The sequence below is a fragment of the Oncorhynchus mykiss genome, chromosome 14 (assembly GCF_013265735.2).
Source record: "Oncorhynchus mykiss isolate Arlee chromosome 14, USDA_OmykA_1.1, whole genome shotgun sequence".
NCBI classification, from domain to species: Eukaryota; Metazoa; Chordata; class Actinopteri; order Salmoniformes; family Salmonidae; genus Oncorhynchus; species Oncorhynchus mykiss.
Genome location: NC_048578.1, coordinates 29,539,698 through 29,567,412, shown reverse-complemented (window position 1 = coordinate 29,567,412; position 27,715 = coordinate 29,539,698). Strand labels below are relative to the sequence as shown.

Genomic DNA, 27,715 nt, shown 5'->3' with positions numbered 1-27,715 from the left:
GTAGAGACAGTGTTAGGGGTTGGGGTCTAGAGTAGAGATAGGGTTAGGGGTTAGGGTCTAGAGTAGAGATAGGGTTAGGGGATGTGGTCTAGAGTAAAGATAGTGTTAGGGGTTAGGGGCTAGAGTAGAGATAGTGCTAGGGATAAGGGTCTAGAGTAGAGATAGTGTTAGGGGTTAGGGGCTAGAGTAGAGCTAGTGTTAGGGGTTAGAGGTTAGGGGCTAGAGGCTAGAGTAGAGCTAGTGTTATGGGTTAGAGGTTAGGGTTTAGGGGTTAGGGGCTAGAGGCTAGAGTAGAGATAAGGTTAGGGGTTAGGGTCTAGAGTAGAGATAGTGTTAGGGGTTAGAGGTTAGGGGCTAGAGGCTAGAGTAGAGATAGGGTTAGGTGTTAGGGTCTAGAGTAGAGATAAGGTTAGGGGTTAGTGTCTAGAGTAGCGATAGTGTTAGGGGTTAGAGGTTAGGGGTTAGAGGCTAGAGTAGAGATCGGGTTAGGCATTAGGGTCTAGAGTAGAGATAGTGTTAGGGGCTAGAGGCTAGAGTAGAGATAGTGTTAGGGGTTAGGGGCTAGAGTAGAGCTAGTGTTAGGGGTTAGGGTCTAGTTTAGAGGCTAGATAGTGTTAGGGGTTAGAGTTTAGGGGCTAGAGGCTAGAGTAGAGCTAGTGTTAGGGGTTAGAGGTTAGGGGCTAGAGGCTAGAGTAGAGCTAGGGTTAGGGGTTAGGGTCTAGAGTATAGATAGTGTTAGGGGTTAGGGGCTAGAGTAGAGCTAGTGTTAGGGGTTAGGGTCTAGAGTAAATATAGTGCTAGGGATAAGGGTCTAGAGTAGAGATAGGGTTAGGGGTTAGGGGCTAGAGGCTAGAGGCTAGAGTAGAGATAGGGTTAGGGGCTAGAGTAGCGATAGTGTTAGGGGTTAGAGGTTAGAGGTTAGAGTAGAGCTAGTGTTAGGGGTTAGGTTCTAGAGTTGAGATAGTGTTAGGGGCTAGTGGCTAGAGTAGAAATAGTGTTAGTCGTTAGGGTTTAGAGTAGAGATAGGGTTAGGGGTTAGGGTCTAGAGTAGCGATAGTGTTAGGGGTTAGAGTTTAGGGGCTAGAGGCTAGAGTAGAGATAGGGTTAGGCGTTAGGGTCTAGAGTAGAGATAGGGTTAGGGGTTAGGGTCTAGAGTAGCGATAGTGTTAGGGGTTAGAGTTTAGAGGCTAGATAGTGTTAGGGGTTAGAGTTTAGGGGCTAGAGGCTAGAGTAGAGCTAGTGTTAGGGGCTAGAGGCTAGAGTAGAGATAGTGTTAGGGGTTAGAGGTTAGGGGCTAGAGGCTAGAGTAGAGATAGGGTTAGGCGTTAGGGTCTAGAGTAGAGATAGTGTTAGGGGCTAGAGGCTAGAGTAGAGATAGTGTTAGGGGTTAGGGGCTAGAGTAGAGCTAGTGTTAGGGGTTAGGGTCTAGTTTAGAGGCTAGATAGTGTTAGGGGTTAGAGTTTAGGGGCTAGAGGCTAGAGTAGAGCTAGTGTTAGGGGTTAGAGGTTAGGGGCGAGAGGCTAGAGTAGAGCTAGGGTTAGGGGTTAGGGTCTAGAGTATAGATAGTGTTAGGGGCTAGAGGCTAGAGTAGAGATAGTGTTAGGGGTTAGGGGCTAGAGTAGAGCTAGTGTTAGGGGTTAGGGTCTAGAGTAAATATAGTGCTAGGGATAAGGGTCTAGAGTAGAGATAGTGTTAGGGGTTAGGGGCTAGAGGCTAGAGGCTAGAGTAGAGATAGGGTTAGGGGCTAGAGTAGCGATAGTGTTAGGGGTTAGAGGTTAGAGGTTAGAGTAGAGCTAGTGTTAGGGGTTAGGTTCTAGAGTTGAGATAGTGTTAGGGGCTAGTGGCTAGAGTAGAAATAGTGTTAGTCGTTAGGGTTTAGAGTAGAGATAGGGTTAGGGGTTAGGGTCTAGAGTAGCGATAGTGTTAGGGGTTAGAGTTTAGGGGCTAGAAGCTAGAGTAGAGATAGGGTTAGGCGTTAGGGTCTAGAGTAGAGATAGGGTTAGGGGTTAGGGTCTAGAGTAGCGATAGTGTTAGGGGTTAGAGTTTAGAGGCTAGATAGTGTTAGGGGTTAGAGTTTAGGGGCTAGAGGCTAGAGTAGAGCTAGTGTTAGGGGCTAGAGGCTAGAGTAGAGATAGGTTAGGGGTTAGGGTCTAGAGTAGCGATAGTGTTAGGGGTTAGAGGTTAGGGTTTAGGGGTTAGGGGCTAGAGGCTAGAGTAGAGATAAGGTTAGGGGTTAGGGTCTAGAGTAGAGATAGTGTTAGGGGTTAGAGGTTAGGGGCTAGAGGCTAGAGTAGAGATAGGGTTAGGGGTTAGGGTCTAGAGTAGAGATAAGGTTAGGGGTTAGGGTCTAGAGTAGCGATAGTGTTAGGGGTTAGAGGTTAGGGGCTAGAGGCTAGAGTAGAGATAGGGTTAGGCGTTAGGGTCTAGAGTAGAGATAGTGTTAGGGGCTATCTAATAAAGATAGTGCTAGGGGAAAGGGGCTGTGGTCTCTGGGCCTGCTATAATTTGCTATTGCCTTTTACAGCTGCCATATGTCACATAGCTGTCTGTCTGATGCCACATGGAATGCGACTGTGTTTCACCATCCTGTCTCCTACCAGTGTGTGTGTGTGTGTGTGTGTGTGTGTGTGTGTGTGTGTGTGTGTGTGTGTGTGTGTGTGTGTGTGTGTGTGTGTGTGTGTGTGTGTGTGTGTGTGTGTGTGTGTGCACAGTTCGACGCTAAGGACATTGGAGATGGACCGCTGGTGCTGCTGAGTCACACAGCTGAGTGACACTGACCTCTGCTGGTGAGAAGAAGGAGTTGCATCTGTCATGGAAATGTACGCTAGGGGCTTGAACTCTGTTGTTCATTACATTAAACCTATTATAAAATGATTTGATTTGTAGATACAGTATTATGTGTGTGAGGGGCCATGTCAGGACCCATGACGTGTTAGCCTATGAAACACTAGTTTTATATTTAATATATTTATGAAGTAGTATAAATATAAACACAATTTCACGTCTGTGTTTTATTGGACTTTTATAAGCAAGTAAAGTAGACTGTATTAGTCCAATTGTCATTTTTCTACAGTTAGCCAATATATATTATGATAAAACAATATATTAACCAATCTCATCGAAGACACTATATATGGATAAATATTGCTTGCTCAACTGATAAGACTCATTCAAATGTCCAATTTCTGTGTAAGTCGTCACATCTTTCTGTGATGTATAATTAATGACCAATCAAGTCAAATGGTCAGTAGTCTTCACTTTCGATGAATCCCATTCACCAGACTCTCACCGCTCTTCGCTCTGATTGGTCCGTGTAAACAACGATAGTTCACCACAGCCAACCAGTGAAACGCGGTTAATGTCGTTTCGAACATGGTTTTTCTATGCAAACCCCTCGCGCCACCATCGGGGTGACGTCACGGTTCCCACACAACAGAGAGATGCGCACTGAGTTATAAGACGAGGCGGTTGTTCAGTGCGGTACATTTTTTTTTGAAGAAAAGCAGTAAGCAATAAAGATCCTGCCGAATAGGTTTTTTTTTAAAGAGGAGTTGGAATTTCTGTTGAAAAGGCATATAATTTCTCATAAGGTAGGTGATAATATTTTATTCTGGTCCATATGTCTCTAAGTTGCGGACTGTTGGAAAATTGCAACTCGACAGCGTTGTTCTTGGGGTTTGGCCCTGTGCAGGTGATGGTTGTATTCCATCCTTGTCTTATTGAGGCGACCACGCAGCTGTTATATCCAACAATACATTTTACATAATAGAAAGGGAGATAAAGTCGTGTAAGACAAATCATTAGCTATGATATAATTCGTGATACATTGATTTCTATTTAGCCTAATATTTTGAAAGTGGCCTATCGCAGCAAATCAACTGATCTAACCGATATGCTATGCTGTAGATGTTTTTTGTTTTTTAATCAAGTAGCTAGTTGTTAATAAAGCCAAAGATCCGAGTAAAGTGTTATTTTGTTCCATTGAAATGGCATCAATGCAACAACACTGTCGGCTAACATGAGACGCCACAACAACACTGTAGGCTTATACGAGACGCCACAACACTGTAGGCTTATACGAGACGCCACAACAACACTGTAGGCTTATACGAGACGCCACAACAACACTGTAGGCTTATACGAGACGCCACAACACTGTAGGCTTATACGAGACGCCACAACAACACTGTAGGCTTATACGAGACGCCACAACACTGTAGGCTTATACGAGACGCCACAACAACACTGTAGGCTAACATGAGACGCCACAACAACACTGTAGGCTAACATGAGACGCCACAACAACACTGTAGGCTAACATGAGACGCCACAACAACACTGTAGGCTAACATGAGACGCCACAACAACACTGTAGGCTAACATGAGACGCCACAACAACACTGTAGGCTAACATGAGACGCCACAACAACACTGTAGGCTAACATGAGACGCCACAACAACACTGTAGGCTAACATGAGACGCCACAACAACACTGTAGTCTAACATGAGACGCCACAACAACACTGTAGTCTAACATGAGACGCCACAACAACACTGTAGGCTAACATGACACGCCACAACAACACTGTAGGCTTATACGAGACGCCACAACACTGTAGGCTTATACGAGACGCCACAACAACACTGTAGGCTAACATGAGACGCTACAACAACACTGTAGTCTAACATGACACGCCACAACAACATTGTAGGCTTATACGAGATGCCACAACACTGTAGGCTTATACGAGACGCCACAACAACACTGTAGGCTAACATGAGACGCTACAACAACACTGTAGTCTAACATGACACGCCACAACAACACTGTAGGCTTATACGAGATGCCACAACACTGTAGTCTAACATGAGACGCCACAACAACACTGTAGGCTAACATGAGACGCCACAACAACACTGTAGGCTAACATGAGACGCCACAACAACACTGTAGGCTTATACGAGACGCCACAACAACACTGTAGTCTAACATGAGACGCCACAACAACACTGTAGTCTAACATGACACGCCACAACAACACTGTAGGCTTATACGAGACGCCACAACACTGTAGTCTAACATGAGACGCCACAACAACACTGTAGGCTAACATGAGACGCCACAACAACACTGTAGGCTAACATGAGACGCCACAACAACACTGTAGTCTAACATGAGACGCCACAACAACACTGTAGGCTAACATGAGACGCCACAACAACACTGTAGGCTAACATGAGACGCCACAACAACACTGTAGGCTAACATGAGACGCCACAACAACACTGTAGTCTAACATGACACGCCACAACAACACTGTAGGCTTATACGAGACGCCACAACAACACTGTAGTCTAACATGAGACGCCACAACAACACTGTAGGCTAACATGAGACGCCACAACAACACTGTAGTCTAACATGACACGCCACAACAACACTGTAGGCTAACATGAGACGCCACAACAACACTGTAGTCTAACATGACACGCCACAACAACACTGTAGGCTAACATGAGACGCCACAACAACACTGTAGGCTAACATGAGACGCCACAACAACACTGTAGTCTAACATGAGACGCCACAACAACACTGTAGGCTAACATGAGACGCCACAACAACACTGTAGGCTAACATGACACGCCACAACAACACTGTAGGCTAACATGACACGCCACAACAACACTGTAGGCTAACATGACACGCCACAACAACACTGTAGGCTAACATGAGATGCCACAACAACACTGTAGGCTAACATGAGAAGCCACAACAACACTGTAGGCTAACATGAGACGCCACAACAACACTGTAGGCTAACATGAGACGCCACAACAACACTGTAGGCTAACATGAGACGCCAGTGAAGAAGAATAGCCAAATAGTCTATTTTACACAGCAAAATCCCCCTCATAAATGTACCCTATAAAGGACGTGGCAGGAAAAATAAACTTAATTGAGGGAGAATTTTAGACTATCAACCGCACAATGTTGAAATATCATCCCAGTTCTTTCCATTTCATTTTGATGAATGATCTATGCCCCAGCCGGCTGGGGTTCTATTAGGCCTAGTCGACTATTATAACCCTGGACATTTACTCATTTAGGACTGGGATCTTAGTGTGTTTGAGAAGTATGTTCCATCCTTACACCATATACTGGAACCATACACTGTACAAAGTCCCTATGTGGGATAGACCCCTTACTATACAACTGAAGGCCTAGCTGTTTGTACCACTACAGACATTTCACTTCATGACTTGGTAAAGGGTGGATTAAATGGAGAGATAAGAGGCAAACTCTCTAGCCTTTCATTGTGGCAAGTGAGTCAGTGTGGTGCAGGGTTGGCCAGGCGACCGGCACAGACAGGTACGGGTGAGGTCTCAAGGAGACAGAGGTCAGAAGGGCCATGTGTGGCGTTGTTCTAGATGTTAGTTTCTGTGAGTAGATGTGTGTGTCCTGTTGTTAGCTAATTAGCCCACATGGGGTATAGACAGGTATATAAGCCTATGATATATCTACCTTTCTCCTGAGTTAGCTAGACTTACAGATCAGTTGTAGTTTTAGTGATGCTACCTGTCTCCTGAGTTAGCTAGACTTACAGATCAGCTGTAGTTTTAGTGATGCTACCTGTCTCCTGAGTTAGCTAGACTTACAGATCAGCTGTAGTTTTAGTGATGCTACCTGTCTCCTGAGTTAGCTAGACTTACAGATCAGCTGTAGTTTTAGTGATGCTACCTGTCTCCTGAGTTAGCTAGACTTACAGATCAGTTGTAGTTTTAGTGATGCTACCTGTCTCCTGAGTTAGCTAGAGTTACAGATCAGCTGTAGTTCTAGTGATGCTACCTGTCTCCTGAGTTAGCTAGACTTACAGATCAGCTGTAGTTCTAGTGATGCTACCTGTCTCCTGAGTTAGCTAGAGTTACAGATCAGCTGTAGTTCTAGTGATGCTACCTGTCTCCTGAGTTAGCTAGACTTACAGATCAGCTGTAGTTTTAGTGATGCTACCTGTCTCCTGAGTTAGCTAGACTTACAGATCAGCTGTAGTTCTAGTGATGCTACCTGTCTCCTGAGTTAGCTAGACTTACAGATCAGCTGTAGTTTTAGTGATGCTACCTGTCTCCTGAGTTAGCTAGACTTACAGATCAGCTGTAGTTCTAGTGATGCTACCTGTCTCCTGAGTTAGCTAGACTTACAGATCAGCTGTAGTTCTAGTGATGCTACCTGTCTCCTGAGTTAGCTAGGCTTACAGATCAGCTGTAGTTTTAGTGATGCTACCTGTCTCCTGAGTTAGCTAGGCTTACAGATCAGCTGTAGTTCTAGTGATGCTACCTGTCTCCTGAGTTAGCTAGGCTTACAGATCAGCTGTAGTTCTAGTGATGCTACCTGTCTCCTGAGTTAGCTAGGCTTACAGATCAGCTGTAATTTGAGTGATATTTGAATTCAGTAGAATAACTTTAGTTGACAGCCCTACTTCTTTGTTGTAGTGCAGTGTGATTTTGCTCAACAATCATTGCTACTAACATTTTTACTATTGCACTAGGCTGTGTGTGAGAGAGGTGGAGAGAGACTGTGATGATGCAGTTTCTCTCTGCCTGTGTGTGTGTTGTGGAAACAATGTCAGTCATGGGTCAGTACAGTGCCTCGACACTGGCAGCCCTTTTCCATCAATGACCAACTGACGAACACACACTAGAGCTCAAACGCAACTGAACTGGATCTCGGACAGGAAGAGGAAGGTTAGGTTAGCAAACATTTCTGATAAACCAGTCAGTAATGAAGGAGAGTTTGTTGTGTAACAATATTACTACAGTGTGTACTTATGGTCCCAGGACCAAATGTTCTCCAGGGTAACGGTGTGTGTGAATGGGGTTTTAGCGTTAGTGAAGGTACTTATTGAGAATGGACAGGAGCATCTGTTCCTCACAGCTCAGGAGAGTTACCATGGTTACTCAACTACCTCACCAGCCATCTGTTAACAGTGTGTACAGGTGACATGTTTGGTCATCGTTTCATAACCCTTCAAGTAAAATCAAGACACACACGCACACCCAGAATATGTGTGGAGATTTTTTATATTTTCAGCAGCCAACAGGAGAAGATTAGGCCGACTCACAACACACAGATTAGAGCACGATTAGGCCGACTCACAACACACAGATTAGAGCACGATTAGGCCGACTCACAACACACAGATTAGAGCACGATTAGGCCGACTCACAACACACAGATTAGAGCACGATTAGGCCGACTCACAACACACAGATTAGAGCACGATTAGGCCGACTCACAACACACAGATTAGAGCACGATTAGGCCGACTCGCAACACACAGATTAGAGCACGATTAGGCCAACTCGCAACACACAGATTAGAGGAAGATTAGGCCGACTCGCAACACACAGATTAGAGGAAGATTAGGCCGACTCGCAACACAGATTAGAGGAAGATTAGGCCGACTCGCAACACAGATTAGAGGAAGATTAGGCCGACTCGCAACACACAGATTAGAGGAAGATTAGGCCGACTCGCAACACACAGATTAGAGGAAGATTAGGCCGACTCGCAACACAGATTAGAGGAAGATTAGGCCGACTCGCAACACAGATTAGAGGAAGATTAGGCCGACTCGCAACACAGATTAGAGGAAGATTAGGCCGACTCGCAACACAGATTAGAGGAAGATTAGGCCGCCTCGCAACACAGATTAGAGGAAGATTAGGCCGACTCGCAACACAGATTAGAGGAAGTCCATTTATGTCGTCTTAAAAATGTGTAGGAAACATGACTTGTTCCTCTTTCAATCTGACCTGTCTGAATTTGGGACTTGTAGTGTGGTCTTCTAACATGCTCTTAGTAGTATCACCCACTCCAGCCTCCCTAGAACCTCTTATCACTGGGTTTACTTAACAAAAGGCACGTCTCAAAAGGTGATCCAGGTGTTTTTTGGCACTAGGTAGCTAGCTAGTAAATGTAACAACACACAATAATACCAACATCAATATCAGCATGTGAAGTAGCTTCACTGAACAGAAATATATAACAACATGCAAGATTTTACTGAGTTAGTTTGTTCATATGAGGAAATCAGTCAACTGGAATACATAAATGAGGCTCTAATCTATGGAGTTCACATGACTGGGAATACAGATATGCATCTGTTGGTCTCAGAAAGTTTAAAAGAAGGTAGGTGCGTGGATCAGAACCAGTCAGTTCCACCATTTGCCTCATGCAGGGTGACACATCTCCTTTGCATAGTGTTGATCAGGCTGTTAATAGTGGTCTGTGGAATGTTGTCCCACTCCTCCTCAATGGCCGTGTGAAGTTGCTGGATATTGACTGGAACTACTATGGGACTAACACTTTACATGTTATGTTTTATATTGTTGTTCAGTATGTTTAGGCGATTTTACAGCTATCAATTTAGGAGTCTACAATCTCAGCGTGTTCAACCAATGTTTAATCTTACTATGTAACATGGTACCGCAAAACAACCACCATGGTAGAAGGGTTGTCTTGATGAGGGAAGAATTGTTATATTGTGAAGAGGCATTTAGAAAGATGGGTCAGGTGATCTGGGTCAGGTGATCTGGGTCAGGTGATCTGGGTCAGGTGATCTGGGTCAGGTGATGTTCTCTAAACAATGCTCTGATTGTTGAGGGAGGTTGAGAAAGAAGTTAGCTGGGCTTTAGATGTTTACAGTAAACCCTGTGTGTGAATATGGCCCAGCGAACGATGGAGGAATGGGGGATGGAAGGACAACGCCTCACTGTCTCACTGGCCCACTTTCCTTCTGCAGTTTGTTGTGCTGTGGCATTCCCAGCTGATGGGGGAGAGGCAGTGTTTCACTACCAGACAGACCTAATTTAGGGCTTAATGGTCTTCTAGGCCTAGAATCTACACCAGCAGAATGCTCTACATGTACTCTACCTTGTTACAACGACTGTATTTCTTGAGTCCTCTCGCTTGCTCTCTCTGTCTGTCTGTCTGTCTGTCTGTCTGTCTCTCTCTCTCTCAATCTCTCTCTCTCAATCTCTCTCTCTCAATCTCTCTCTCTCAATCTCTCTCTCTCAATCTCTCTCTCTCTCAATCTCTCTCTCTCAATCTCTCTCTCTCAATATCTCTCTCTCAATATCTCTCTTTCTTAATCTCTCTCTCTCATTCTCTCTCTCTCTTGCTCTCTCTCTCTTGCTCGCTCTCTCTCTCTTGCTCTCTCTCTTGCTCTCTCTCTCTCTCTTGCTCTCTCTCTCTCTCTTGCTCTCTCTCTCTGTCTGTCTGTCTGTCTCTCACTCTCTCACTCTCTCACTCTCTCACTCTCACACAGCTAGTGGTCACTTCCTAATTTAAGTGTGAATTATTGACTCTATGTTTGGTCCCTTCTTGCCGTGACTGTAGTCCATTGTTAGCTGGATAGAGGGCAGAGAGGTTAGGCCAATCAGGTTCACGGGTGTGAGTCACGATGCACTCAGGCTTTGTATGATGTCATGAGAAAGATGTGCAGTACTAGTTTCTTTGTACTTTACTTCTTCCTTTAGGGTGCTAGCAAATGTATAGGTTGGACGTACGTGTGTGTGTAAACACTTCCTCATAGAAGGGTTGAAACCGCTAGCTGACAGACTTCTCTGGTATGATGACTCTGACTACTAGTTAAGAACAGAGCTTTGTGTTTCTAGAAATACAACTGGAAGCATGTGGCCATGCGTTTGACCTACACAGGGAAAATGGTCATTCAACAGTGACATTGTACAATGACAACTAGGGGTCAAGATGTTATTTTGTGATTATTTTGTGGTTTATTTTAACTGTTATTTCTTACAACCAACAAGAACTCTTGAACATCAGATCAGCTGGTACTTAAACCAATTCCGGCTTCCACTTCCAACCATCTGCCCTGGGATCTCTCAGGCATTTCAAACCAACTCCGGCTTCCACTTCCAACCATCTGCCCTGGGATCTCTCAGTCATTTCAAACCAACTCCGGCTTCCACTTCCAACCATCTGCCCTGGGATCTCTGTCATTTCAAACCAATTTTCAGGCGACGCAAAAGGAAACTCCGGCATTACAGAGGCAAGAGGCGGAGGATCCTGGTGAGATGAAGGCGAAGGGAGAACCGGCCACCTCTTCCTTCCATTCTACTGGCTAATGTACAGTCACTTGATAATAAGAGAATGACCTTGCAGATTTTTTACCAACGGGACTCTTGGAACTCGATAGATTCTCCATTCACCGGGCGGACAGGGCAGTAGAGACTGGGAAATTGAGGGGGAGGGGTTTACCTCGATCAACTACAACTAGTGTACCAATTTGCATACCGCCCCAACAGATCCATAGATGACGCAATCTCAATTTCTCTCCACAACTGCCCACACACACCTAGATAAGAACACCTATGTGAGAATGCTGTTCATTGACTACAGCTCAATGTTCAACACCATTGTCCCCTCCAAGCTCGTCACCAAGCTTAGGACTCCGGGTCTGAACACCTCCCTCTGCAACTGGATCCTGGACTTCCTGACGGGCCGCCCCCAGGTGGTGAGGGTAGGAACATCACCTCTACCACACTGACCCTAAACACAGGGGTGCGTGCTTAGTCCCCCCCTGTACTCCCTGTTCACCCACGACTGTGTGGCCACGCACAACTCCTACACCATGATCAAGTTCGCTGACAACACGACGGTGGTAGGCCTGATCACCGGTGACGATGAGTCAGCCTACAGGGAAGAGGTCAGGGACCTGACAGTGTGGTGCCGGAGCAACAACCTCTCCCTCAATGTCAGCAAGACAAAGGAGCTGATCGTGGACTACAGGAAATGGGGGGCGAGTGACAACCACTGGCTAAAGGGACTCCTGGCTAAAGGGACTCCTGGCTAAAGGGACTCCTGGCTAAAGGGACTCCTAGGGACTTTCTCTCACACACACTTGTCTACTGTTTGCTCCAGCCTGTGTTGACTCTCTGCAGGGCTGTGAAACTGCAACAATACATTTGTTTGTGCCTCTCCTCCAATCTCTCTCTTTTTTCCCTAAATGCTCCTCCTCTGTTTGGTTACATTCAACATAGCTTTATTGGCTTCATTATAGGAGCAATACAAAAGGAATTGTGTTTACGCATTAGAATAAACGTTAAACATCCCTCCCTCCCTCCCTCCCTCCCTCCCTCCCTCCCTCCCTCCCTCCCTTTTCACCTCTTCCCTTCTCTTTCTACAGGTGTCTCTGTTGTATAGCAGATGAATTTTGAGCAGCCTCCTCCGTACCAGGCCCCTGGTTACCCCCAGCAGGGTTACCCCCAGCAGGGTTACCCCCAGCAGGGATACCCCCAGCAGGGATACCCCCAGCAGGGATACCCCGTAAACATGGAGCAGCCTGGAGGATTCCCTCCTCAAAACCCAGGCTACCCTGCTGGCCCCGGGGGACCGCCTGGACCCTACCCCGGCCAGGGACAAGCAGGCCCCTACCAGGAGGGCTACCCTGGACAGCCCCAGTTTGGATGGCAAGGAGGACCACCCCCAGGACCCATGTATGGAGAGGCACCTAAAAACACAGGTGAGAGGGAGGGAGAATGAGGAGAGTGGAAGAGGGGCGAGGGGAGGAAAAGAAGCGGGAGAAGGAGAGGGGTGAGGAGTAGAGAAAGGAGAGAGGAGGGGAGGAAGAATACAGGGAGAAGGAGAGGGGTGAGGAGGAGAGAAAGGAGAGAGGAGGGGAGGAAGAATACAGGGAGAAAGAGAGGAGAGAAATGAGAGAGGAGGGGAGGAAGAATACGGAGAGGGGTGAGGAAGAATACAGGGAGAAGGAGAGGAGAGGGGTGAGGAGGAGGAGGAGAGGGGTGAGGAAGGATACAGGGAGAAGGAGAGGGGTGAGGAGGAGAGAAAGGAGAGAGGAGGGGAGGAAGAATACAGGGAGAAGGAGAGGGGGGAGGAAGAATACAGGGAGAAGGAGAGGTGTGAGGAAGGATACAGGGAGAAGGAGAGGTGTGAGGAAGGAGAGGGGTGAGGAGGAGAGAAAGGAGAGAGGAGGAGAGTGGTGAGGAAGGATACAGGGAGAAGGAGAGGGGTGAGGAGGAGAGAAAGGAGAGAGGAGGGGAGGAAGAATACAGGGAGAAGGAGAGGGGTGAGGAAGGATACGGGGTGAGGAGGAGAGAAAAGAGAGAGGAGGGGAGGAAGAATACAGGGAGAGGAGAGGGGTGAGGAAGAGTACAGGGAGAAGGAGAGGAGAGGGGTGAGGAGAGGGGTGAGGAAGGACACAGGGAGAAGGAGAGGAGAGGGGTGAGGAAGAATACAGGGAGAAGGAGAGGGGTGAGGAGGAGAGAGGAGGGGAGGAAGAATACAGGGAGAGGAGAGGGGTGAGGAAGAGTACAGGGAGAAGGAGAGGAGAGGGGTGAGGAGGAGAGGGGTGAGGAAGGACACAGGGAGAAGGAGAGGAGAGGGGTGAGGAAGAATACAGGGAGAAGGAGAGGAAGAATACAGGGAGAAGGAGAGGAGAGGGGGGGGGAGAATACAGGGAGAAGGAGAGGAAGAATACAGGGAGAAGGAGAGGGGAGGAAGAATACAGGGAGAATACAGGGAGAAGGAGAGGAGAGGGGGGAGGAAGGATACGGGGTGAGGAGGAAAGAAAAGAGAGAGGAGGGGAGGAAGAATACAGGGAGGAGGGGAGGGGTGAGGAAGAATACAGGGAGAAGGAGAGGGGAGGGGTGAGGAAGGATACAGGGAGAAGGAGAGGAGAGGGGTGAGGAAGGATACAGGGAGAAGGAGAGGGGAGGAAGAATACAGGGAGAAGGAGAGGAAGAATACAGGGAGCGGGGAGGAAGAATACAGGGAGAATGAGAGGAGAGGGGGAGGAAGAACACAGGGAGAAGGAGAGGAGAGGGGGGAGGAAGGATACGGGGTGAGGAGGAAAGAAAAGAGAGAGGAGGGGAGGAAGAATACAGGGAGAAGGGGAGAGGAGGAGAGAGGAGGGGAGGAAGAATACAGGGAGAAGGAGAGGAAGAATACAGGGAGCGGGGAGGAAGAATACAGGGAGAATGAGAGGAGAGGGGGGAGGAAGAACACAGGGAGAGGAGAGGGGGGAGGAAGGATACGGGGTGAGGAGGAAAGAAAAGAGAGAGGAGGGGAGGAAGAATACAGGGAGAAGGAGAGGGGAGAGGAGGAGAGAAAGGAGAGAGGAGGGGAGGAAGAATACAGGGAGAGGAGAGGGGTGAGGAAGAATACAGGGAGAAGGAGAGGAGAGGGGGGAGGAAGAATACAGGGAGAAGGAGAGGAGAGGGGTGAGGAAGAATACAGGGAGAAGGAGAGGAGAGGGGTGAGGAGGAATACAGGGAGAAGGAGAGGAAGAATACAGGGAGAAGGAGAGGGGGGAGGAAGAATACAGGGAGAAGGAGAGGAAGAATATAGGGAGAAGGAGAGGGGGGAGGAAGAATACAGGGAGAAGGAGAGAGAGGAGAGGAGGAAGAATACAGGGAGAGGGAGGAGAGGAGGAAGAATACAGGGAGAAGGAGAGGGAGGAGAGGAGGAAGAATACAGGGAGAAGGAGAGGGAGGAGGAAGAATACAGGGAGAAGGAGAGGGGTGTGAAGGAGAGAGGAGGGGAGGAAGAATACAGGGAGAAGGAGAGGGGGGAGGAAGAATACAGGGAGAAGGAGAGGTGTGAGGAAGGATACAGGGAGAAGGAGAGGTGTGAGGAAGGAGAGGGGTGAGGAGGAGAGAAAGGAGAGAGGAGGAGAGTGGTGAGGAAGGATACAGGGAGAAGGAGAGGGGTGAGGAGGAGAGAAAGGAGAGAGGAGGGGAGGAAGAATACAGGGAGAGGGAGAGGGGTGATGAAGGATACGGGGTGAGGAGGAGAGAAAAGAGAGAGGAGGGGAGGAAGAATACAGGGAGAAGGAGAGGGGTGAGGAGGAGAGAAAGGAGAGAGGAGGGGAGGAAGAATACAGGGAGAAGGAGAGGGGGGAGGAAGAATACAGGGAGAAGGAGAGGTGTGAGGAAGGATACAGGGAGAAGGAGAGGTGTGAGGAAGGAGAGGGGTGAGGAGGAGAGAAAGGAGAGAGGAGGAGAGTGGTGAGGAAGGATACAGGGAGAAGGAGAGGGGTGAGGAGGAGAGAAAGGAGAGAGGAGGGGAGGAAGAATACAGGGAGAGGGAGAGGGGTGATGAAGGATACGGGGTGAGGAGGAGAGAAAAGAGAGAGGAGGGGAGGAAGAATACAGGGAGAAGGAGAGGGGTGAGGAGGAGAGAAAGGAGAGAGGAGGGGAGGAAGAATACAGGGAGAGGGGTGAGGAAGAGTACAGGGAGAGGAGAGGGGTGAGGAGGAGAGGGGTGAGGAAGGACACAGGGAGAAGGAGAGGAGAGTGGTGAGGAAGAATACAGGGAGAAGGAGAGGAAGAATACAGGGAGAAGGAGAGGGGAGGAAGAATACAGGGAGAAGGAGAGGAAGAATACAGGGAGCGGGGAGGAAGAATACAGGGAGAATGAGAGGAGAGGGGGAGGAAGAACACAGGGAGGAGGAAGGAGAGGGGAGAGGAGGAGAGAAAGGAGAGAGGAGGGGAGGAAGAATACAGGGAGAGGAGAGGGGTGAGGAAGAATACAGGGAGAAGGAGAGGAGAGGGGGGAGGAAGAATACAGGGAGAAGGAGAGGAGAGGGGTGAGGAAGAATACAGGGAGAAGGAGAGGAGAGGGGTGAGGAGGAATACAGGGAGAAGGAGAGGAAGAATACAGGGAGAAGGAGAGGGGGGAGGAAGAATACAGGGAGAAGGAGAGGAAGAATATAGGGAGAAGGAGAGGGGGGAGGAAGAATACAGGGAGAAGGAGAGAGAGGAGAGGAGGAAGAATACAGGGAGAGGGAGGAGAGGAGGAAGAATACAGGGAGAAGGAGAGGGAGGAGAGGAGGAAGAATACAGGGAGAAGGAGAGGGAGGAGGAAGAATACAGGGAGAAGGAGAGGGGTGTGAAGGAGAGAGGAGGGGAGGAAGAATACAGGGAGAAGGAGAGGGGGGAGGAAGAATACAGGGAGAAGGAGAGGTGTGAGGAAGGATACAGGGAGAAGGAGAGGTGTGAGGAAGGAGAGGGGTGAGGAGGAGAGAAAGGAGAGAGGAGGAGAGTGGTGAGGAAGGATACAGGGAGAGGGGTGAGGAGGAGAGAAAGGAGAGAGGAGGGGAGGAAGAATACAGGGAGAGGGAGAGGGGTGATGAAGGATACGGGGTGAGGAGGAGAGAAAAGAGAGAGGAGGGGAGGAAGAATACAGGGAGAAGGAGAGGGGTGAGGAGGAGAGAAAGGAGAGAGGAGGGGAGGAAGAATACAGGGAGAGGGGTGAGGAAGAGTACAGGGAGGAGGAGAGGAGAGGGGTGAGGAGGAGAGGGGTGAGGAAGGACACAGGGAGAAGGAGAGGAGAGTGGTGAGGAAGAATACAGGGAGAAGGAGAGGAAGAATACAGGGAGAAGGAGAGGGGAGGAAGAATACAGGGAGAAGGAGAGGAAGAATACAGGGAGCGGGGAGGAAGAATACAGGGAGAATGAGAGGAGAGGGGGAGGAAGAACACAGGGAGAAGGAGAGGAGAGGGGGGAGGAAGGATACGGGGTGAGGAGGAAAGAAAAGAGAGAGGAGGGGAGGAAGAATACAGGGAGAAGGGGAGAGGAGGAGAGAGGAGGGGAGGAAGAATACAGGGAGAAGGAGAGGAAGAATACAGGGAGCGGGGAGGAAGAATACAGGGAGAATGAGGGGGGAGGAAGAACACAGGGAGAGGAGAGGGGGGAGGAAGGATACGGGGTGAGGAGGAAAGAAAAGAGAGAGGAGGGGAGGAAGAATACAGGGAGAAGGAGAGGGGAGAGGAGGAGAGAAAGGAGAGAGGAGGGGAGGAAGAATACAGGGAGAAGGAGAGGAGAGGGGGGAGGAAGAATACAGGGAGAAGGAGAGGAGAGGGGTGAGGAGGAATACAGGGAGAAGGAGAGGAGAGGGGTGAGGAAGAATACAGGGAGAAGGAGAGGAGAGGGGTGAGGAGGAATACAGGGAGAAGGAGAGGAAGAATACAGGGAGAAGGAGAGGGGGGAGGAAGAATACAGGGAGAAGGAGAGGAAGAATATAGGGAGAAGGAGAGGGGGGAGGAAGAATACAGGGAGAAGGAGAGAGAGAGGAGAGGAGGAAGAATACAGGGAGAGGGAGGAGAGGAGGAAGAATACAGGGAGAAGGAGAGGGAGGAGAGGAGGAAGAATACAGGGAGAAGGCGAGAGAGGAGGAGGAAGAATACAGGGAGAAGGAGAGAGAGGAGAGGAGGAAGAATACAGGAAGAGGGAGGAGAGGAGGAAGAATACAGGGAGAAGGAGAGGAGGAAGAATACAGGGAGAAGGCGAGAGAGGAGGAGGAAGAATACAGGGAGAAGGAGAGAGAGGAGAGGAGGAAGAATACAGGGAGAAGGAGAGGAAGAATACATGGAGGAGGAGAGGGGTGAGGAAGAATACAGGGAGGAGGAGAGGGGTGAGGAAGAATACAGGGAGGGGGAGAGGAGGGGGTTGAGCAGGAGAGAGAGGGGATGAAGAATACAGGGAGGAGGAGAGGTGTGAGGAAGGATACAGGGAGGAGGAGAGGTGTGAGGAAGGATACAGGGAGAAGGAGAGGTGTGAGGAAGGATACAGGGAGAAGGAGAGGTGTGAGGAAGGAGAGGGGTGAGGAGGAGAGAAAGGAGAGAGGAGGAGAGTGGTGAGGAAGGATACAGGGAGAAGGAGAGGGGTGTGAAGGAGAGAGGAGGGGAGGAAGAATACAGGGAGAAGGAGAGGGGGGAGGAAGAATACAGGGAGAAGGAGAGGTGTGAGGAAGGATACAGGGAGAAGGAGAGGTGTGAGGAAGGAGAGGGGTGAGGAGGAGAGAAAGGAGAGAGGAGGAGAGTGGTGAGGAAGGATACAGGGAGAAGGAGAGGGGTGAGGAGGAGAGAAAGGAGAGAGGAGGGGAGGAAGAATACAGGGAGAGGGAGAGGGGTGATGAAGGATACGGGGTGAGGAGGAGAGAAAAGAGAGAGGAGGGGAGGAAGAATACAGGGAGAAGGAGAGGGGTGAGGAGGAGAGAAAGGAGAGAGGAGGGGAGGAAGAATACAGGGAGAGGGGTGAGGAAGAGTACAGGGAGGAGGAGAGGGGTGAGGAAGGACACAGGGAGAAGGAGAGGAGAGTGGTGAGGAAGAATACAGGGAGAAGGAGAGGAAGAATACAGGGATAAGGAGAGGAGAGGGGGGGGAGAATACAGGGAGAAGGAGAGGAAGAATACAGGGAGAAGGAGAGGGGAGGAAGAATACAGGGAGAATACAGGGAGAAGGAGAGGAGAGGGGGGAGGAAGGATACGGGGTGAGGAGGAAAGAAAAGAGAGAGGAGGGGAGGAAGAATACAGGGAGGAGGGGAGGGGTGAGGAAGAATACAGGGAGAAGGAGAGGGGAGGGGTGAGGAAGGATACAGGGAGAAGGAGAGGAGAGGGGTGAGGAAGGATACAGGGAGAAGGAGAGGAAGAATACAGGGAGAAGGAGAGGAGAGGGGGGAGGAAGAATACAGGGAGAAGGAGAGGAAGAATACAGGGAGCGGGGAGGAAGAATACAGGGAGAATGAGAGGAGAGGGGGGAGGAAGAACACAGGGAGAAGGAGAGGAGAGGGGGGAGGAAGGATACGGGGTGAGGAGGAAAGAAAAGAGAGAGGAGGGGAGGAAGAATACAGGGAGGGGGAGAGGAGGAGAGAAAGGAGAGAGGAGGGGAGGAAGAATACAGGGAGAGGAGAGGGGTGAGGAAGAATACAGGGAGAAGGAGAGGGGGGAGGAAGAATACAGGGAGAAGGAGAAGGAGAGGGGGGAGGAAGAATACAGGGAGAAGGAGAGGAGAGGGGTGAGGAGGAATACAGGGAGAAGGAGAGGAAGAATACAGGGAGAAGGAGAGGGGGGAGGAAGAATACAGGGAGAAGGAGAGGAAGAATACAGGGAGAAGGAGAGGAAGAATATAGGGAGAAGGAGAGGGGGAGGAAGAATACAGGCAGAAGGAGAGAGAGGAGAGGAGGAAGAATACAGGGAGAAGGAGAGAGAGAGGAGAGGAAGAAGAGAGGGGAGAGGAGGAAGAATACAGGGAGAAGGAGAGAGAGGAGGGGAGGAAGAATACAGGGAGAAGGAGAGGGAGGAGGGGAGGAAGAATACAGGGAGAAGGAGAGGGAGGAGAGGAAGAATACAGGGAGAAGGAGAGGGGTGAGGAGGAGAGAGGAGGGGAGGAAGAATACAGGGAGAAGGAGAGGGGTGAGGAGGAGAGAAAGGGGAGAGGAGGGGAGGAAGAATACAGGGAGAAGGAGAGGGGTGAGGAGGAGAGAAAGGAGAAAGGAGTGGAGGAAGAATACAGGGAGAGGAGAGGGGTGAGGAAGAATACAGGGAGAAGGAGAGAGAGGAGAGGAGGAAGAATACAGGGAGAGAGAGGAGAGGAGGAAGAATACAGGGAGAGGGAGGAGAGGAGGAAGAATACAGGGAGAAGGAGAGGGAGGAGAGGAGGAAGAATACAGGGAGAAGGCGAGAGAGGAGAGGAGGAGGAAGAATACAGGGAGAAGGAGAGAGAGGAGAGGAGGAAGAATACAGGGAGAAGGAGAGGAAGAATACATGGAGGAGGAGAGGGGTGAGGAAGAATACAGGGAGGAGGAGAGGGGTGAGGAAGAATACAGGGAGGGGGAGAGGAGGGGGTTGAGCAGGAGAGAGAGGGGATGAAGAATACAGGGAGGAGGAGAGGTGTGAGGAAGGATACAGGGAGAAGGAGAGGTGTGAGGAAGGAGAGGGGTGAGGAGGAGAGAAAGGAGAGAGGAGGAGAGTGGTGAGGAAGGATACAGGGAGAAGGAGAGGGGTGAGAAGGAGAGAGGAGGGGAGGAAGAATACAGGGAGAAGGAGAGGGGGGAGGAAGAATACAGGGAGAAGGAGAGGTGTGAGGAAGGATACAGGGAGAAGGAGAGGTGTGAGGAAGGAGAGGGGTGAGGAGGAGAGAAAGGAGAGAGGAGGGGAGTGGTGAGGAAGGATACAGGGAGAAGGAGAGGGGTGAGGAAGAATACAGGGAGAGGGGTGATGAAGGATACGGGGTGAGGAGGAGAGAAAAGAGAGAGGAGGGGAGGAAGAATACAGGGAGAAGGAGAGGGGTGAGGAGGAGAGAAAGGAGAGAGGAGGGGAGGAAGAATACAGGGAGAGGAGAGGGGTGAGGAAGAGTACAGGGAGGAGGAGAGGAGAGGGGTGAGGAGGAGAGGGGTGAGGAAGGACACAGGGAGAAGGAGAGGAGAGGGGTGAGGAAGAATACAGGGAGAAGGAGAGGAGAGGGGGGGGAGAATACATGGAGAAGGAGAGGAAGAATACAGGGAGAAGGAGAGGGGAGGAAGAATACAGGGAGAAGGAGAGGAGAGGGGGGAGGAAGGATACGGGGTGAGGAGGAAAGAAAAGAGAGAGGAGGGGAGGAAGAATACAGGGAGGAGGGGAGGGGTGAGGAAGAATACAGGGAGAAGGAGAGGGGAGGGGTGAGGAAGGATACAGGGAGAAGGAGAGGAGAGGGGTGAGGAAGGATACAGGGAGAAGGAGAGGAAGAATACAGGGAGAAGGAGGGGAGAGGGGGGAGGAAGAATACAGGGAGAAGGAGAGGAAGAATACAGGGAGCGGGGAGGAAGAATACAGGGAGAATGAGAGGAGAGGGGGGAGGAAGAACACAGGGAGAAGGAGAGGAGAGGGGGGAGGAAGGATACGGGGTGAGGAGGAAAGAAAAGAGAGAGGAGGGGAGGAAGAATACAGGGAGAAGGAGAGGGGAGAGGAGGAGAGAAAGGAGAGAGGAGGGGAGGAAGAATACAGGGAGAAGGAGAGGAAGAATACAGGGAGCGGGGAGGAAGAATACAGGGAGAATGAGAGGAGAGGGGGGAGGAAAAACACAGGGAGAAGGAGAGGAGAGGGGGGAGGAAGGATACGGGGTGAGGAGGAAAGAAAAGAGAGAGGAGGGGAGGAAGAATACAGGGAGAAGGAGAGGAGGAGAGAAAGGAGAGAGGAGGGGAGGAAGAATACAGGGAGAGGAGAGGGGTGAGGAAGAATACAGGGAGAAGGAGAGGAGAGGGGGGAGGAAGAATACAGGGAGAAGGAGAGGAGAGGGGTGAGGAGGAATACAGGGAGAAGGAGAGGAAGAATACAGGGAGAAGGAGAGGGGGGAGGAAGAATACAGGGAGAAGGAGAGGAAGAATATAGGGAGAAGGAGAGGGGGGAGGAAGAATACAGGGAGAAGGAGAGAGAGGAGGAAGAATACAGGGAGAAGGAGAGAGAGAGGAGAGGAGGAAGAATACAGGGAGAAGGAGAGAGAGAGGAGAGGAAGAAGAATACAGGGAGAAGAGGAGAGGAGGAAGAATACAGGGAGAAGGAGAGAGAGGAGGGGAGGAAGAATACAGGGAGAAGGAGAGAGAGGAGGGGAGGAAGAATACAGGGAGAAGGAGAGGGAGGAGAGGAGGAAGAATACAGGGAGAAGGAGAGGGGTGAGGAGGAGAGAGGAGGGGAGGAAGAATACAGGGAGAAGGAGAGGGGTGAGGAGGAGAGAAAGGGGAGAGGAGGGGAGGAAGAATACAGGGAGAAGGAGAGGGGTGAGGAGGAGAGAAAGGAGAAAGGAGTGGAGGAAGAATACAGGGAGAGGAGAGGGGTGAGGAAGAATACAGGGAGAAGGAGAGAGAGGAGAGGAGGAAGAATACAGGGAGAGGGAGGAGAGGAGGAAGAATACAGGGAGAAGGAGAGGAGAGGGGGGAGGAAGAATACAGGGAGAAGGAGAGAGAGGAGAGGAGGAAGAATACAGGGAGAGGGAGGAGAGGAGGAAGAATACAGGGAGAAGGAGAGGGAGGAGAGGAGGAAGAATACAGGGAGAAGGCGAGAGAGGAGAGGAGGAGGAAGAATACAGGGAGAAGGAGAGAGAGGAGAGGAGGAAGAATACAGGGAGAAGGAGAGGAAGAATACATGGAGGAGGAGAGGGGTGAGGAAGAATACAGGGAGGAGGAGAGGGGTGAGGAAGAATACAGGGAGGGGGAGAGGAGGGGGTTGAGCAGGAGAGAGAGGGGATGAAGAATACAGGGAGGAGGAGAGAGAGGGGATGAAGAATACAGGGAGAATGAGATGAGAGGGAAGGATAAGGATATTGTTTGCCATATAAAAATGGTGGTCGACCGAGAGTCATTGATTGGTCGAAATGTTTAAACGTATTTTTCCGTATGTAGACAGACACCCTATGTGTTTGAATTAAATCAACTACATATGCACTGAGCTTGACTGATGCTTTAAGCACACTGTTTGATTAAATAATTCAGAGGCACAAATTACTCAGAGCCTGATGGTCACACTGTGTTAAAAGAAAATGATAGCAGGTGCCTATGTGACTGGCACACGTTGTCTCACTCTCCTCCCTACTGCAGTGAAAAAAAGGCACCACAGCACAGTAAGTTACCAAAATCCCAAGTTACCAAAATCCCTAATTTGTTTACAAAAAACATACCCCATTCCCTCAACCCTTGCTGTCTTTACATGAAACATGTAAGCATCGCATGCATGTGACAAAAAGGGCCTGACCTATCATAATCACATCAATGAAATGGTTATGACAAACTCCGGACACAGTAATGTTGACAGCAAAATGGACGCAGAGGACGTGAAGTAAGAACTTGAAATGGGTGAATGTTTACTGGTTGCTCAGGAGGGAAAGGAGAAGTCAGATCTGTGGAAGACATTTGACTTAGTTGTGGAGACTACAAGAGATTCGGATAAAGGAGGGTATATGAGCAAGCACTGTGTGAGTTATGTGTGCCAAACAGTTGCTGTTAGATTACAATATTATATTTATATATTTATTTTATTTTTTTCATTTGAAACAGTGTAAATGACACAGGTGTACCAGCGTCTATTCTAATAATTTTTATATATATATATATATATATATCTATATCTATATATATATAAAGCCTTTATTACAGCAGACTAAAAACAGTTACATCGTCAATTGCAGTTTATTGTTGAGGCTAATTATTCAAAGCTCCCTTTGTTATGTAATTTAAAACTAAAACGCTTGATCGTATTTGAAAGCATGAATGTCTCATATGCTGTGTGACGGCAATAACAAATGAATGATTGATTGATCTATACAGTAGTCTGTATATTGAAATATAGGCCTAAGTAAGTTACGGTATTGAGACTAAACAGGATGTGCTCTTAGGCCTACAGCTCCACCATGGTGGTTGTACAAGGATACTATACAAAGACCACTAATGATAGTGACATGACTTATTATCATAATAACAGTAATAATAACAATAAGGAGATGAAGAAAAAGGAGGGTATAGGAGTGAGAGCTGTGTGTATATTATGTGTGACAAACAGGTTAGGTTACAGTATCACTGTTCTGCCTGTTTGGAACAGTGTAAATAACATTAAATACATTGTAAGTAATACTGTTCTAACAAAAATAATTTTAAAGCCTTGATTACAGCAGAGCAAAGATTAAAACGGCCAAATCTGTGAAATTGCTTTATGCAACATTTTGCTGCTGCATGAGGTTCACAGAATCAGTTATTATTATCAGTTATTAAACACACAGTCAAACAGGAAACAGGAAACAGAAGCAGGATCTGTCTTATTTCTGGAGATGTCTGTATGTATATGGAGGATTTATGAAGCCAGGCACATTTAACAGTTGATTATAGACTTCATTAAATTGGGATTTCCTCTCTCCTCAACTGTCTTAGACAATTAGGCTAATGCACCTAGTCTAATGCACCTAATGCACCTAGTCTAATGCACCTAGTCTAATGCACCTAATGCACCTAGTCTAATGCGCCTAATGCACCTAGTCTAATGCACCTAGTCTAATGCACCTAGTCTAATGCACCTAATGCACCTAGTCTAATGCACCTAGTCTAATGCACCTAATGCACCTAGTCTAATGCGCCTAATGCACCTAGTCTAATGCACCTAATGCACCTAGTCTAATGCGCCTAATGCACCTAGTCTAATGCACCTAATGCACCTAGTCTAATGCGCCTAGTCTAATGCACCTAATGCACCTAGTCTAATGCACCTAATGCACCTAGTCTAATGCACCTAGTCTAATGCACCTAATGCACCTAGTCTAATGCACCTAGTCTAATGCACCTAATGCACCTAGTCTAATGCGCCTAATGCACCTAGTCTAATGCACCTAATGCACCTAGTCTAATGCGCCTAATGCACCTAGTCTAATGCACCTAGTCTAATGCACCTAGTCTAATGCACCTAGTCTAATGCACCTAATGCACCTTGTCTCTGCTGCGGCCTCCGCCACATTGTTCTCAATCCCAATATGCTGGTTAACTTCGGTATTATGCACATAGGTAAAGGTGCCAGCTCTACGGCACACTGAAGATTGTTTCAGAACGGTGGACAGCGACCGTATCTAATGATGGACAAAGCACATTTGTTATAAAATATTAGATTTATTAGTGTTGCACTATTATTTTAACATAATATAACCATATACAATGTCAGTATCACATGTCTTAGAGTGATGGACTGTCCCACCCCCGTGGCCTCCACAATGGATTAGTCCACTCAGACAGACGTAAATCAGACGGATGTCTTGTGATTGACTAAAGAAATCTCTATCGACCAAATAATCAACCAGTCGACTAAATGGGGTCCCTACCTTGACTTCTCTGAATGCAAAGACGCTGGAGGTGCTTTGGGAGTGGTGCAGCGGTCTAAGGCACCGCTAGCGGCATCACTACAGACCCTGGTTTGGTTCCAGGCTCTATCACAACCAGCCATGATTGGTAGTCCCATAGGGCTGCTCACAATTGGCCCAGCGTCATCCAGGTTTGGCCAGGGGTAGACCGTCATTGTAAATAAGAATTTGTTCTTAACTGACTTGCCTAATTAAATTAAATATTCCAGAGCTAGCACAGAGCTAGATTGAACTTGTCAACTAATCATCAAGCCCTTGACTAGGTGAATCAGGTGAGCTGGTTCAGGCCCTTGACTAGGTGAATCAGGTGAGCTGGTTCAGGCCCTTGACTAGGTGAATCAGGTGAGCTGGTTCAGGCCCTTGACTAGGTGAATCAGGTGAGCTGGTTCAGGCCCTTGACTAGGTGAATCAGGTGAGCTGGTTCGGGCCCTTGAATAGGTGAATCAAGTGAGCTGGTTCATGCCCTTGACTAGGTGAATCAGGTGAGCTGGTTCAGGCCCTTGACTAGGTGAATCAGGTGAGCTGGTTCAGGCCCTTGACTGGGTGAATCAAGTGAGCTTGTTCATGCCCTTGACTAGGTGAATCAGGTGAGCTGGTTCAGGCCCTTGACTAGGTGAATCAGGTGAGCTGGTTCAGGCCCTTGACTAGGTGAATCAGGTGAGCTGGTTCATGCCCTTGACTAGGTGAGCTGGTTCAGACCCTTGACTAGGTGAATCAGGTGAGCTGGTTCATGCCCTTGACTAGGTGAATCAGGTGAGCTGGTTCATGCCCTTGACTAGGTGAATCAGGTGAGCTGGTTCAAGCCCTTGACTAGGTGAATCAGGTGAGCTGGTTCAGGCCCTTGACTAGGTGAATCAGGTGAGCTGGTTCATGCCCTTGACTAGGTGAATCAGGTGAGCTGGTTCAGGCCCTTGACTAGGTGAATCAGGTGAGCTGGTTCAGGCCCTTGACTAGGTGAATCAGGTGAGCTGGTTCAGGCCCTTGACTAGGTGAATCAGGTGAGCTGGTTCAGGCCCTTGACTAGGTGAATCAGGTGAGCTGGTTCAGGCCCTTGACTAGGTGAATCAGGTGAGCTGGTTCAGGCCCTTGACTAGGTGAATCAGGTGAGCTGGCCACTCTACCATAAAGGTAGAGTGCTGAAGAGATGGTTGTTCTTCTGGAAGGTTCTCCCATCTCTAGAGCTCTGTCAGAGTGACCATCGGGTTCTGGTCAGCTCCCTGACGAAGGCCCTTCTCCCTCGATCGCTCAGTTTGGCCGGGCGGCCAGCTCTAGGAAGAGTCTTGGTGGTTCTAAACTTCTTCTACCAGTTTAAAAATGATGAAGACCACTGTGTTCTTAGGGACCTTCAATGCTGCAGAAATGTTTTTGGTATATTTCCCTAGATCTGTGCCTCGGCACAATCCTGTCTCAGAGCTCTGTGGACAATTCCTTCGGCCTCATGGTGGACTCCAAGTTGTAGAAACATCTAAAGGATGATCAATGGAAACAGGATGCACCTGAGCTCAATTTTGTGTCTCATAACAAAGGGTCTGAATACTTATGTAAATAGTTTTTTTTTTTTATACATTTGCAAAAATATCTAAACTTGTTTTTGCTCTGTCATTATGGGATGTTGTGTGTAGATTGAATAATTGTATTTAATCCATTTTAGAATAAGGCTGTAACGTGGAGAAAGTCAAGGGGTCTGAATACTTTCTGAATGCACGGTTCTTTTATATCAGCATCCCATTGTGTGTTCTTAAAGGTGAAGGTTGTTGTAGCTAACCACATGATAGCCAGATCAGTTTCTGCTTTTGTTGTCATATAAAGGGGTGTTGTCTAAATCAGAAAGGTAACTTTCCAGACTTTAGTCAGGCCCTGTATTTGTTTACCTGGATGATACCTTCTCAGTGGTTTCTTAGTGGCAGTCCACTATTCGCCAGGCAATGGGACTTGAATGCTGCATTCATAACCAAGTGGGAGGTGGGAATTTACCAGTTGGATGCATTCACTCGCTTGTGACTGACCAGCTGAAATTGGTCTTATGTAGCAAAAAAATAAAAGTAGAGACTCAGAGCTACAAAATGGTATATCTTACACTGCAATTGAGGAACAATGGGAAAGTAGATCAACTTGTAAACTCACTTGAGAAAAGGGCCTTTGATCCCTGCAAGTCCTGTTCCCACCCGTCTCTAAGGATTCACACGTGAGGTCGCGCGCTAAACAGTGACGTAAAGATTAAGACTAAAAGGGGTAGCCTACAATAAGGACCAATTCCAGGTAAATGTTACTTGTCTAAATTGATGGGTCATGTGAAATAAATGCTGTGAGCCCCAGCCACATCCCATGTCAGTAAAAGTAGACATCATTCCAAATTCCTTAAACTAGACAGCTATTTTCAAAAGGGGAAGAAAACAAAATTGTACAAACTCCAATTTACAAACTAAGCATTTGTGTTTAGTGAGTTGGCTAGATTAGAGGCAGTAGGGATGTTCTCTTGAACAGTGAATTTGTAACAAGTACTTTTGGGTGTCAAGGGAAATGTAAGTAAAAAAAAATACATTTTCTTAATGAATGCAGTGAAGTAAATGTAGACAAAAATATATACCACAAACTACTTAAGTAGTATTCACGTTTTTACACCACTGCCCAAATGCCTTGACACCAGTGCATATTTCATATACTGTTGCACTTATCACAGTATTCCATACATGAGTTGAAACCTGAGTGAGGTGTACATGCGTGTGGTGGACACTTCATACGTGATGTTACGACCACACATCAATAGTCATATATAATCTCAACATCTTGCTAAGTGGATGGTCTCTACAGAAGGTTAAACGTTACAGCCAAATGGTTACTTGCATAGTAGCAATATCAGAAAGATGGTGTCAAACTAAATAAAATATACAGCATGTACAATAATGATATGGGTGAGAGACGAGGTAGTTATATGCATACAATCAGGGGTAAAGTGGCTGAGCAGCAGGATAACAAACAAATAGCAGCAACGTATGGTGTGTGTTAGGAGAGAGTCATGTGAATAGAGG

At 48.3% G+C, this 27,715-nt stretch overlaps 1 protein-coding gene across 1 annotated transcript in view; it reads left to right on the top strand.

The window, feature by feature from the left end:
• Positions 1-3,411: 3,411 nt before the first annotated feature.
• The window catches only part of LOC118938714 (cysteine-rich and transmembrane domain-containing protein 1-like), a 31,897-nt gene continuing 7,593 nt past the window's right edge, over positions 3,412-27,715 (top strand). The window contains exons 1-2 of the mRNA XM_036943257.1: positions 3,412-3,590; positions 12,211-12,546. Of these exons, the coding sequence (XP_036799152.1) occupies positions 12,231-12,546 (316 nt within the window). The 5' untranslated portion in view covers positions 3,412-3,590; positions 12,211-12,230. The remainder of the gene's footprint in view (positions 3,591-12,210; positions 12,547-27,715) is intronic.